We start from the raw sequence: 14,756 nt of genomic DNA, 5'->3' as shown, positions 1-14,756 counted from the left end.
ACGACATTAGAAAGTGAAAATCTGAACTATTGAGTTGGACAAACTATAAAACTATTTTTTACTTGTGTTGCTTTGACAACTAGGAGAGGGGGAGGGGGGGGGCAAGCCATTACGCCTATATAGCACTGGGAAGGGGATCAGGATAAGGATTTGCAAACTAAACTAACCAAACTTCCCTAGGCCTAATACACGATATCTGAGGCCTAATATAGTACACATGTGTGCTATACTAAGCCTAGGAATATTTAACTTTGTTTTTTAACTTCATTTATTAAAAAAAAATCCTACTAGTCAGTATATTACTATCTCAACAGGAGGGCGGGATGCAATATCCGTATAATAGGCCTATATATATATATATATATATATATATATATATATATATATATATATATATATATATATATATATATATATATAATGTCGTACCTAGTAGCCAGAACGCACTTCTCGGCCTACTATGCAAGGCCCGATTTGCCTAATAAGCCAAGTTTTCCTGAATTAATATATTTTCTCAAATTTTTTTCTTATGAAATGATAAAGCTTCCCATTTCATTATGTATGAGGTCAATTTTTTTTTATTGGAGTTAAAATTAACGTAGATATATGACCGAACCTAACCAACCCTACCTAACCTAACCTAACCTATCTTTATAGGTTAGGTTAGGTTAGGTAGCCGAAAAAGTTAGGTTAGGTTTGGTTAGGTAGGTTAGGTAGACGAAAGACAGTTAATTCATGAAAACTTGGCTTATTAGGCAAATCGGGCCTTGCATAGTAGGCTGAGAAGTGCGTTCTGGCTACTAGGTACGACATATATATATATATATATATATATATATATATATATATATATATATATATATATATATATATATATATAGGCCTATTAAACATGATCTTCACAGACACATCTGGTTATCATCTTCAGACGGAGAAGCTCATCATTAATAACAGAAGAAGGCCAGATTTAATAGGAGAAAGACACTAAAAAAAAATTTATTTAAAGAATTCGGGCAATAATAGTTCTCTGTGCCTTCTCCAGGTCAACAAGTTCTCCAGCTGTGAATGGAGTTGTTTGTGTGCAGCAATATACCACCCTAGAGAGCAGTAGTGTCTTGAGAACTACCATCACTGGTCTTGCATCTTCTTGTCTGAAAGGTTCTTGTTATCTAGCAATCATCATTATATATCTGGAGCATACCTGGAGAGCGTTCTGAAAGTTCTACTCCCCGAGCCCGACCTGAGGGCCCGGCTTATATATTTCTGAGTTAGACTCCAGTAGCCAATACTCAGACCTGGAGCTGTTGAAGCCTCGCCTGCATTTCCTACACTCATCAGTCGGTCTGATTACTCATGTCTAACATCCTGCAAATATCGGTATACACACCTCCACTTCCATGTTGAGATGATTAACCCAAAATAATATAGGCCTCATAATTACCCTTATGACTCGCTGCTGGTTACATCTCGTCACGCTCGCCCACAAAGGAACCAAATCACGTCGCTGCGGTAATGATATAACCTTTGACGGCTTTGGTTACATTTATTAAACAGTTTAGAAGCATGAAAACTTCCAATTCAACTGCTGTTATTGTTATAAACAGCCTCCTGGTGCTTCGGAGCTCATTAAGTCTGTTCACATATAGAAAACTAACATTAAATAATTTAAATATTTAAATATAATTCATTGTTATATAACGTCCAAAACATAAATACTGACAACTGTAACGTGCCCGGCTTGACGGCGACGTACCTGGATTGTACCTGGAAGGGGGGTTCTGAGAGTCCTCCTACTCCCCGAGCCCGGGCAAGGGAAAGGCTTGACTTGTGACGCCACTCGCCAATGTCTTCAATAACAATGTTAGAAAAAATTTATACAAAAAAAAAAAAAAAACAATTTCAGTTATACAAAATTTTACCGACATTTTAACTGAAAGCGGCTCGTTAACCGAAACAGCAACGTTAACCAAAACAGACTCGTTAACTGAAACAGACTCGTTAACTGAAACAGACTCGTTAACTGAAACAGACTCGTTAACCAAAACAGAGCCGTTAACCGAAACCGACCCGTTAACCGAAACAGACCCGTTAACCGAAACAGACCCGTTAACCGAAACAGACCCATTAACCAAAACAGACATATTAACCGAAACAGAATCGTTAACCGAAACAGAATCGTTAACCGAAACAATCGTTAACCGATAGAAGTGTTCGGATCCACGGACGCACGTCTGGCCTCGGCGGAGAAACAGAACAGGTGCGAGAGACGTCACAGTATTATAAAGTGTAAACAATTTCATTAATTTCGCAACTCTCCCAAATATTAACACAATGCTGCAATTACATTTTCTTGAACTGTCCTTGAAGCAGTCAGTCAGTTGCCACAAGTGTTTAAACTACACCGACGCACGCCAACAGTCACTTGTCGAGTCGGTGATCCAGAACTAAGAGGCTTAACTGGTTTGGCCGCTACCTCAACACTTACTACACCTGGTTGGTCTGCCACCACCACCATCACTGTAACAAGAGCCACTAACACCACCACTGCAACAAGAGCCACTAACACCACCACTGCAACAAGAGCCACTAACACCACCACTGCAACAAGAGCCACTAACACAACCACCACTGCAACAAGAGCCACGAACATCACCACTGCAACAAGAGCCACTAACACTTCCACTGCAACAAGAGCCCCCTAACACCACCACTGCACCTAGAGCCACTAACACCATCACTGTAACAAGAGCCACTAACACCACCACCACTGCAACAAGAGCCACTAACACCACTACCACTGCAACAAGAGCCACTAACACCACCACTGCAACAAGAGCCACTAACACCATCACTGCAACAAGAGCCACTAACACCATCACTGCAACAAGAGCCACTAACACCACCACTGCAACAAGAGCCCTAACACCACCACCACTGCAACAAGAGCCACTAACACAACCACTGCAACAAGAGCCACTAAATCTACCACTGCAACAAGAGCCACTAACAACAACACTGCAACAAGAGCCACTAACATCACCACTGCAACAAGAGCCACTAACACCACCACTGCAACAAGAGCCACTAACATCACCACTGCAACAAGAGCCACTAACACCACCACTGCAACAAGAGCCACTAACACCACCACCACTGCAACAAGAGCCACTAACACCACCACTGCAACAAGAGCCACTAACAACAACACTGCAACAAGAGCCATTAACATCACTGCAACAAGAGCCACTAACATCACCACTGCAACAAGAGCCACTAACATCACCACTGCAACAAGAGCCACTAACACCACCACTGCAACAAGAGCCACTAACACCACCACCACTGCAACAAGAGCCACTAACACCACCACTGCAACAAGAGCCACTAACACCACCACTGCAACAAGAGCCGCTAACACCACCACCACTGCAACAAGAGCCACTAACACCACCACCACTGCAACAAGAGCCACTATCACCACCACCACTGCAACAAGAGCCACTAACACCACCACCACTGCAACAAGAGTCCACTAACACCACCACTGCAACAAGAGCCACTAACACCACTACTGCAACAAGAGCCACTAACACCACCACCAGTGCAACAAGAGCCACTAACACCACCACTGCAACAAGAGCCACTAACACCACCACTGCAACAAGAGCCACTAACACCACCACCACTGCAACAAGAGCCACTAACACCACCACCACTGCAACAAGAGCCACTAACACCACCACTGCAACAAGAGCCACTAACACCACCACCACTGCAACAAGAGCCACTAACACCACCACTGCAACAAGAGCCACTAACACCACCACCACTGCAACAAGAGCCACTAACACCACCACCACTGCAACAAGAGCCACTAACACCACCACTGCAACAAGAGCCACTAAATCTACCACTGCAACAAGAGCCACTAACAACAACACTGCAACAAGAGCCACTAACATCACCACTGCAACAAGAGCCACTAACACCACCACTGCAACAAGAGCCACTAACACCACCACCACTGCAACAAGAGCCACTAACACCACCACTGCAACAAGAGCCACTAACACCACCACCACTGCAACAAGAGCCACTAACACCACCACCACTGCAACAAGAGCCACTAACACCACCACCACTGCAACAAGAGCCACTAACACCACCACCACTGCAACAAGAGCCACTAACACCACCACCACAACAAGAGCCACTAACACCACCACCACTGCAACAAGAGCCACTAACACCACCACCACTGCAACAAGAGCCACTAATACCACCACTGCAACAAGAGCCACTAACACCACCACTGCAACAAGAGCCACTAACACCACCACCACTGCAACAAGAGCCATTAACACCACCACCACTGCAACAAGAGCCACTAACACCACCACCACTGCAACAAGAGCCACTAACACCACCACCACAACAAGAGCCACTAACTCCACCACCACAACAAGAGCCACTAACACCACCACCACTGCAACAAGAGCCACTAACACCACCACCACTGCAACAAGAGCCACTAATACCACCACTGCAACAAGAGCCACTAACACCACCACTGCAACAAGAGCCACTAGCACCACCACTGCAACAAGAGCCACTAACACCACCACCACTGCAACAAGAGCCACTAACACCACCACCACAACAAGAGCCACTAACACCACCACTGCAACAAGAGCCACTAACACCACCACTGCAACAAGATCCACTAACACCACCACCACTGCAACAAGAGCCACTAACACCACCACCACTGCAACAAGAGCCACTAACACCACCACCACTGCAACAAGAGCCACTAACACCACCACCACTGCAACTAGAGCCACTACCACCACCACTGCAACAAGAGCCACTAATACCACCACTGCAACAAGATCCACTAACACCACCACCACTGCAACAAGAGCCACTAACACCACCACCACTGCAACAAGAGCCACTAACACCACCACTGCAACAAGAGCCACTAACACCACCACCACTGCAACAAGAGCCACTAACACCACCACTGCAACAAGAGCCACTAACACCACCACCACAACAAGAGCCACTAACACCACCACTGCAACAAGAGCCACTAACACCACCACTGCAACAAGAGCCACTAACACCACCACCACTGCAACAAGAGCCACTAACACCACCACTGCAACAAGAGCCACTAACACCACCACTGCAACAAGAGCCACTTACACCACCACCACTGCAACAAGAGCCACTAACACCACCACCACTGCAACAAGAGCCACTAACAACACCACCACTGCAACAAGAGCCACTAACACCACCACCACTGCAACAAGAGCCACTAACACCACCACCACTGCAACAAGAGCCACTAACACCACCACCACTGCAACAAGAGCCACTAACACCACCACCACTGCAACAAGAGCCACTAACACCACCACCACTGCAACAAGAGCCACTAATACCACCACTGCAACAAGAGCCACTAATACCACCACTGCAACAAGAGCCACTAACACCACCACCACTGCAACAAGAGCCACTAACACCACTGCAACAAGAGCCACTAACACCACCACCACTGCAACAAGAGCCACTAATACCACCACTGCAACAAGAGCCACTAACACCACCACTGCAACAAGAGCCACTAATACCACCACTGCAACAAGAGCCACTAACACCACCACTGCAACAAGAGCCACTAACACCACCACCACTGCAACAAGAGCCACTAACACCACCACTGCAACAAGAGCCACTAACACCACCACTGCAACAAGAGCCACTAACACCACCACCACTGCAACAAGAGCCACTAACACCACCACTGCAACAAGAGCCACTAACACCACCACCACTGCAACAAGAGCCACTAACACCACCACCACTGCAACAAGAGCCACTAACACCACCACCACTGCAACAAGAGCCACTAACACCACCACTGCAACATGAGCCACTAACACCACCACTGCAACAAGAGCCACTAACACCACCACTGCAACAAGAGCCACTAACACCACCACCACTGCAACAAGAGCCACTAACACCACCACCACTGCAACAAGAGCCACTAACACCACCACTGCAACAAGAGCCACTAACACCACCACTGCAACAAGAGCCACTAACACCACCACCACCACTGCAACAAGAGCCACTAACACCACCACTGCAACAAGAGCCACTAACACCACCACCACTGCAACAAGAGCCACTAACACAACCACTGCAACAAGAGCCACTAACACCACCACCACTGCAACAAGAGCCACTAACACCACCACTGCAACAAGAGCCACTGACACCACCACCACTGCAACAAGAGCCACTAACACCACCACTGCAACAAGAGCCACTAACACCACCACTGCAACAAGAGCCACTAACACCACCACTGCAACAAGAGCCACTAACACCACCACTGCAACAAGAGCCACTAACACCACCACTGCAACAAGAGCCACTAACACCACCACTGCAACAAGAGCCACTAACATCACCACTGCAACAAGAGCCACTAACACCACCACTGCAACAAGAGCCACTAACACCACCACCACTGCAACAAGAGCCACTAACACCACCACTGCAACAAGAGCCACTAACACCACCACCACTGCAACAAACAAAGCACAACAAACAAACACTGGCATTATGCAAATGATCAACCTCCAGACCAAATGATAAAGCAAAGAAAGTAATTAAATGTACAATATAGAAAGGATGAGAGAGCACTAGACAATTTATTTATTTATATACAAGAAGGTACATTGGGTTTGTGAGAATACATTGCATAGTATTTTCAATCTTGTAAAGCCACTAGTACGCGCAGCGTTTCGGGCAGGTCCTTAATATAACAGATAATTTTAAGTAGAAACCCGCTTGACACCTGCTTGATGGGGTTCTGGGAGTTCTTCTACCCCCCAAGCCCGGCCCGAGGCCAGGCTCGACTTGTGAGAGTTTGGTCCACCAGTATGTTGCTTGGAGCGGCCCGCAGGCCCACATACCCACCACAGGCCAGCTGCTCCGGAACTTCTCTTAGAAAACAGTCCAGTTTTCTCTTGAAGATGTCCACGGTTGTTCCGGCAATATTTCTTATAGTCGCTGGGAGGGTGTTGAACAACCGTGGACCTCTGATGTTTATACAGTGCTCTCTGATTGTGCCTATGGCACCTCTGCTCTTCACTGGTTATATCTTGCATTTTCTTCCATATCGTTCACGTCCAGTACGTTGTTATTTTACTGTGTAGATTTGGAACCTGGCCCTCCAGTATTTTCCATGTGTATATTATTTGGTATCTCTCTCGTCTCCTTTCTAGAGAGTACATTCTAGAGAGGTAAATTCTAGCAGAATTATTAAAATGATAACAAATACATTGCAAGAAAAAAAAATGAGATGAGAGAGATTATTAAGTATATTAAAGCACATTGGTATATTAAAGCTCTGATTGATTACATTGACAGGTTGATTGGTAATTTAAACAAGTTTAATAGACACCATACAGCAGATTGATAGCACATATAAGAAGATAGCAATGATCACAATGGTAAAGATGTTCAGAATGGGTACATAAAGATTGGGTAGCAATAGATACAGTGGAATTTTTAAAGCAAAAGGTAAAAAACTATGAAGATGAAATTTGGTACTTTTTAGTATTATTTTTGAATGACGCAAAAGTTGGACAGCTTTTCAATTCAATAGGGAGTGAGTTCCATAGACTGGGTCCCTTTATTTGCTTAGAGTGTTTACACAGATTAAGTTTGACTCTGGGGATATCAAAGATATATTTATTTCAGGTGTGGTGATAATGGGTCCTATTACATCTGTCCAGGGAGAGTTTCAGAGCAGGATTTGCATTTAAGAACAGGGTTTTGTAAATGTAGTTGACACAAGAGAATGTGTGGAGTGAGATTATGTTTAGCATGTTTAGGGAGTTAAACAAGGGGGCTGAGTGTTGTCTGTGATGAAGAAGAATACAATGAAGAAGATTGCAAAGCTGTACCATGTGTCATCACATTAGGATGTGTCCAGTGCTTCACTTATCAAGAAGAAGTCAACTTCTGAACGAGGCGAGAGGGAAGATGACATCAGTATAAAGAACTCATTAAGCTGTGGAGGGGCGAGGCAGTCTTGTGGGGGGGGGGGGGGGGGGAGAAGGGTGCTGACTGCTGCTGGTGGTTGTGGTGGTGGTAGTGGTGGTTGTCAGGGCTGGGACGGGGGGGGGGAAAGGAGGAGGGAAATATCAGGGGTAAAGAGCCAAGCCATTACGAATATATAGCACTTGGAAGGGGTCAGGATAAGGTTTTGGGATGAGACGGTAAGTTTCTGAATTCTTGACTTCCTCCTCACGAGTCAGGGTCGAATATGTCAGTAAATTCTTCAGTATAAACAGTGAGGATAATGGCAACAGATTAACATCAGTCGATGGTTTCATATAATTATTCTTTTAATACTTAATATTCAGATAGTTTCATGTACGCTTGATTTTTCTCACACTCACATGCAACAAGGCTGTTGTTGTTAGCTGTTGCTGCAAGGGGTAGATGGTGGTTTCTTTCCAAGTTGTATACATTTAAGCTTAAGGGTAATTATTAATGTTACAAATTGGTGAAGGTAAGATCGACTCTGCGATAAGTGGTAACAGCGGGGTTACCAAGAGTATGCACGTTACAAATGGTAACAACATTGTTGACCATAATCAGTCATTGCACAAAGGTGGCTTCACTACAAATGATACCATTACAACTATAAAGAAACTGATATGTTAAAGGGAGTACCTTACAGACAGGAAACAGAGGGCGACAGTCAGAAGCCAGGCTGGAGGGATGTAGCAAGTGAGATCCCCCTCATTTGAAATTTCCCCTCTGTGAAATATAGAGAAATCAAAAATATTTTTTCCTCCTATGCAAAATCAAGATAAAAAAAAACACATCTAGTATCGGGCCCCAGCGAAAGGGAGATGGAACTTTAACAGATGACAACAAAGAAATGAGCGAGTTAGTGAGGAAGCAGTACGACTCTGTTTTCAGTGAGCCACTAAACACACTAAAGATTGATAACCCAAATGAATTTTTCATGGATATAATACCAACATCAAATAATATATCAGACGTCACCCCTATCCCCACTGGATTTTGAAGAAGCCATAAACAGTATGCCTATGCACTCTGCACCAGGCCCGGATTCTTGGAACTATATTCATCATGAACTGTAAAGGAAATAAGGCAGACAAAATATTACAGACCGATAGCACTAACATCACACATCATAAAAATCTTTGAGAGAGTGTTAAGAAGTAAGATCACAAAACACATGGAATCCCAGCATCTCCATAACCCCGGAGAACATGGTTTCAGAACAGGGCGCTCTTGCCTGTCATAGTTGCTGGGCCACTATGACATGGCACTAGATGCCATGGAAGACAAATAAAATGCTGATGTAATTTACACAGATTTCGCAAAAGACTTTGACAAATGTGACCATGGTGTTATTGCGCATAAAATGTGTTCAAAAGGAATTACCGGAAAAATAGGCAGATAGATCTACAATTTCTTCACTAACAAAACCCAATGTGTAATAGTCAACACAATAAAATCTGGTCCATCAACCGTGAAGAGCTCAGTCCCTCAGGGTACTATGCTTGCTCCAGTACTTTTTCTCATCCTCATATCAGACATCGACAAGGACACAATTAATAATACTGTGTCATCCTTTGCAGATACCTGCTTGATGGGGTTCTGGGAGTTCTTCTACTCCCCAAGCCCGGCCCGAGGCCAGGCTCGACTGGTTGCTTGGAGCGGCCCGCAGGCCCACATACCCACCACAGCCCGGCTGATCCGGAACTTCTCTTAGAAAACAGTCCAGTTTTCTCTTGAAGATGGCCACGGTTGTTCCGGCAATATTTCTAATAGTCGCTGGGAGGACGTTGAACAACCGCGGACCTCTGATGTTTATACAGTGTTCTCTGATTGTGCCTATGGCACCTCTGCTCTTCACTGGTTCAATCCTGCATTTTCTTCCATATCGTTCACTCCAGTACGTCGTTATTTTACTGTGTAGATTTGGGACCTGACCCTCCAGTATTTTCCATGTGTATATTATTTGGTATCTCTCTCGTCTCCTTTCTAGAGAGTACATTTGGAGAACTTTGAGCCGTATATCTTCGTTGTATTCCCTCTATTTCAGCAATCTCTCCTGCTCTAAAGGGGAAAGTGAGTACTGAGCAGTACTCGAGACGGGACAACACAAGTGACTTGAAGAGTACAGGATGACACGAAGCTGTGACGTGTATTTACAAACTTCTGAGTGGGCACACAAATGGTTGTAAAGAGTTCAACCCCAACAAATGTAAGGTAATGCAGATAGGACAAAGCTATGGAACACCAGAAGGCATATCTCGTTTAAGAGGAAGGCAGCAACAGGAACCGCTAAGTCTTGCCTGTAAATATAATTCCAGAAGTGACATCAGAAGTACATTAACAAAATCCACAGCACATAGGAAGCTGGAACAAGCACGAACGGCATTTAAGAATATAAACAATTACTAAGTAGATAATATACGCAGCCAAGTTTAGATTAGTGCTAAAATATGCAGCTCACCATGGGACCTGAATCTCAGAACACAAGAACAAACTTGAAAACCTTGCAGAACAATTGCAATTAGTGTGAATCAAGAGAACTTAGCTGCTAGGCCTGGTTAGGGAGTTCCCTCTCTCAACCCTAGAAGAACAGGCACGGTGAACAGACAGGTGGCCTTGACGGCAGTGGTTGACAGGTGTCGTTGACGGCAGTGGTTGACAGGTGGCGTTGACGACAGTGGTTGACAGGTGGCGTTGACGGCAGTGGTTGACAGGTGTCGTTGACGGCAGTGGTTGACAGGTGTCGTTGACGGCAGTGGTTGACAGGTGGCGTTGACGACAGTGGTTGACAGGTGGCGTTGACGGCAGTGGTTGACAGGTGGCGTTGACGGCAGTGGTTGACAGGTGGCGTTGACGGCAGTGGTTGACAGGTGGCGTTGACGGCAGTGGTTGACAAGTGGCGTTGACGACAGTGGTTGACAGGTGGCGTTGACGGCAGTGGTTGACAGGTGGCGTTGACGGCAGTGGTTGACAAGTGGCGTTGACGGCAGTGGTTGACAGGTGGCGTTGACGGCAGTGGTTGACAGGTGGCGTTGACGGCAGTGGTTGACAGGTGGCGTTGACGGCAGTGGTTGACAGGTGGCGTTGACGGCAGTGGTTGACAGGTGGCGTTGACGGCAGTGGTTGACAGGTGGCGTTGACGGCAGTGGTTGACAGGTGGCGTTGACGGCAGTGGTTGACAGGTGGCGTTGACGGCAGTGGTTGACAGGTGGCGTTGACGGCAGTGGTTGACAGGTGGCGTTGACGGCAGTGGTTGACAGGTGGCGTTGACGGCAGTGGTTGACAGGTGGCGTTGACGACAGTGGTTGACAGGTGGCGTTGACGACAGTGGTTGACAGGTGACGTTGACGGCAGTGGTTGACAGGTGACGTTGACGGCAGTGGTTGACAGGTGTCGTTGACGGCAGTGGTTGACAAGTGGCGTTGACGGCAGTGGTTGACAGGTGGCGTTGACGGCAGTGGTTGACAGGTGGCGTTGACGGCAGTGGTTGACAGGTGTCGTTGACGGCAGTGGTTGACAGGTGTCGTTGACGGCAGTGGTTGACAGGTGTCGTTGACGGCAGTGGTTGACAAGTTGGCGTTGACGACAGTGGTTGACAGGTGGCGTTGACGACAGTGGTGACAGGTGACGTTGACGGCAGTGGTTGACAGGTGGCGTTGACGGCAGTGGTTGACAGGTGGCGTTGACGACAGTGGTTGACAGGTGGCGTTTGACGACAGTGGTTGACAGGTGGCGTTGACGGCAGTGGTTGACAGGTGGCGTTGACGGCAGTGGGTTGCAGGTGGCGCTGACGGCAGTGGTTGACAGGTGGCGCTGACGGCAGTGGTTGACAGGTGGCGCTGACGGCAGTGGTTGACAGGTGGCGTTGACGGCAGTGGTTGACAGGTGGCGTTGACGGCAGTGGTTGACAGGTGGCGTTGACGGCAGTGGTTGACACGGTGGCGTTGACGGCAGTGGTTGACAGGTGGCGTTGACGGCTGTGGTTGACAGGTGGCGTTGACGGCAGTGGTTGACAGGTGGCGTTGACGGCAGTGGTTGACAGGTGGCGTTGACGGCAGTGGTTGACAGGTGGCGTTGACGGCAGTGGTTGACAGGTGGCGTTGACGGCAGTGGTTGACAGGTGGCGTTGACGACAGTGGTTGCCAGGTGGCGTTGACGACAGGGGTTGACAGGTGTGCGTTGACGACAGGGGTTGACAGGTGGCGTTGACGACAGTGGTTGACAGGTGGCGTTGACGACAGTGGTTGACAGGTGGCGTTGACGACAGTGGTTGACAGGGTGGCGTTGACGACAGTGGTTGACAGGTGGCGTTGACGACAGTGGTTGACAGGTGGCGTTGACGACAGTGGTTGACAGGTGGCGTTGACGACAGTGGTTGACAGGTGGCGTTGACGACAGTGGTTGACAGGTGGCGTTGACGACAGTGGTTGACAGGTGGCGTTGACGACAGTGGTTGACAGGTGGCGTTGACGACAGTGGTTGACAGGTGGCGTTGACGACAGTGGTTGACAGGTGGCGTTGACGACAGTGGTTGACAGGTGGCGTTGACGGCAGTGTTGACAGGTGGCGTTGACGGCAGTGGTTGACAGTGGCGTTGACGGCAGTGGTTGAACAGGTGGCGTTGACGGCAGTGGTTGACAGGTGGCGTTGACGGCAGTGGTTGACAGGTGGCGTTGACGACAGTGTTGACAGGTGGCGTTGACGACAGTGGTTGACAGGTGGCGTTGACGACAGTGGTTGACAGGTGGCGTTGACGACAGTGGTTGACAGGTGGCGTTGACGACAGTGGTTGACAGGTGGCGTTGACGACAGTGGTTGACAGGTGGCGTTGACGACAGTGGTTGACAGGTGGCGTTGACGACAGTGGTTGACAGGTGGCGTTGGACGACAGTGGTTGACAGGTGGCGTTGACGACAGTGGTTGACAGGTGGCGTTGACGACAGTGGTTGACAGGTGGCGTTGACGACAGTGATTGCCAAGGTGGCGTTGACGACAGTGGTTGACAGGTGGCGTTGACGACAGTGGTTGACAGGTGGCGTTGACGACAGTGGTTGACAGGTGGCGTTGACGACAGTGGTTGACAGGTGGCGTTGACGACAGTGGTTGACAGGTGGCGTTGACGACAGTGGTTGACAGGTGGCGTTGACGACAAGACAACCTCCTTAAATTGTTATAAAAGAGGAAGAGAGCATTAAGATGTCTCCAGCGTTGTACCCTAAGCAACCCGGACTCTGGCCGGGCTTGTTTAGGGGCTAACTGATCGATAAGGTTGTTGTTGGTAGCGGCCCGCAGGCTCACATGTTCAGCCTTGGTTCGGGGTAATATTTCTTACATCTAGTGGAAGATGATGAATAGTCATCGGTCTGTGGTGTTGATAGTGCTCTGTGATGGTGGTGTTGGGCGCCTGTCACTACAGGCTACCACGGTCGTCCAATGCCCGTCAATCCCTGCCGTCAACGCTACCCGTCAACGCCACCCGTCAATCCCTGCCGTCAACGCCAACCGTCAATCACTGCAGTCACCACCACCCGTCAGCCATAGCCACACACTTGCCTGTCAGGCACAACCATGAACACACCTGTCAGCCACAACCATCAACACACCTGTCAGCCACAACCATCAACACACCTGTCAGCCACAACCATCAACACACCTGTCAGCCACAACCATCAACACACCTGTCAGCCACAACCATCAACACACCTGTCAGCCACAACCATCAACACACCTGTCAGCCACAACCATCAACACACCTGTCAGCCACAACCATCAACACACCTGTCAGCCACAACCATCAACACACCTGTCAGCCACAACCATCAACACACCTGTCAGCCACAACCATCAACACACCTGTCAGCCACAACCATCAACACACCTGTCAGCCACAACCATCAACACACCTCCCAGCTACAACCATCAACACACCTCCCAGCTACAACCATCAACACACACCTGTCACTGGTAACGAGCACCTCCTGGCTAACAGTCCCCGCCACGCCCACAGCCGCACAAACAACATGTGAGCCCTGAATGGCAGATCAAACTGTTTGCAAGTAGTCACCTCACTAATGATCCAATCATTAACGGCCGAACATCAGTTCTCGCGCTGTTGACGCTTCTCGGGGACATTAAATGGTCCGTAATTACAATGTGCACATTGTAAAAGCTTCCAATTATGGTGCTAATGAGCCAATATATCAAGGCCTGCTCAGTACGTAGGGTGATGTTGTGTTACTGTTGATATCGAGACACTAATGTAAACAGCAGGAGAGAGGAAAAGAAAGTGGGAGAGGGGAGATGGGGGTGTTTAACACCTGCTACCATTGTAACACCTGTTACCATTGTAACACCTGCTACCATTGTAACACCTGTTACCATTATAACACATTCCATTGTAACACCTGCTACCATTGTTACGCCTGCTACCATTGTAACACCTGCTACCATTGTAACACCTGCTACCATTGTAACACCTGCTACCACTGTAACACCTGTTACCATTATAACACCTGCTTCCATTGTAACACCTGCTATCATTGTAACACCTGCTATCATTGTAACACCTACCATTCCACTGTAGGTTTATACACACTGGTTCTCTTAAGTATATTTCCTTATAA

The 14,756-nt window shown here is 47.6% G+C and overlaps 1 protein-coding gene across 1 annotated transcript; it reads right to left on the bottom strand.

The window, feature by feature from the left end:
• Positions 1-10,714: 10,714 nt before the first annotated feature.
• LOC138359198 (mucin-17-like) lies at positions 10,715-14,547 on the bottom strand. The gene is made up of 2 exons (XM_069318187.1): positions 14,476-14,547; positions 10,715-13,294 (listed from the first exon to the last, which is right to left on the bottom strand). The coding sequence occupies exons 1-2, from the start codon at positions 14,545-14,547 to the stop codon at positions 10,715-10,717; spliced, it is 2,652 nt and encodes an 883-aa protein (XP_069174288.1).
• Positions 14,548-14,756: the final 209 nt, after the last annotated feature.

This window comes from Procambarus clarkii, chromosome 89 (assembly GCF_040958095.1).
Source record: "Procambarus clarkii isolate CNS0578487 chromosome 89, FALCON_Pclarkii_2.0, whole genome shotgun sequence".
Lineage (NCBI taxonomy): Eukaryota > Metazoa > Arthropoda > Malacostraca > Decapoda > Cambaridae > Procambarus > Procambarus clarkii.
The sequence above is the reverse complement of the archived record's forward strand: the minus strand, read 5'-3'. Positions and strand labels throughout refer to the sequence as shown.

Bases quoted from the DNA above. Each gene is read 5' to 3' on its own strand.
- LOC138359198 (XM_069318187.1), bottom strand. From the start codon at position 14,547: ATGGTAGCAGGTGTTACAATGGAATGTGTTATAATGGTAACAGGTGTT. The intron at 13,295-14,475 runs GTAACAGGTGTT...TAACAATTTAAG, and splicing joins TGGTAGCAGGTGTTACAATG to GAGGTTGTCTTGTCGTCAAC.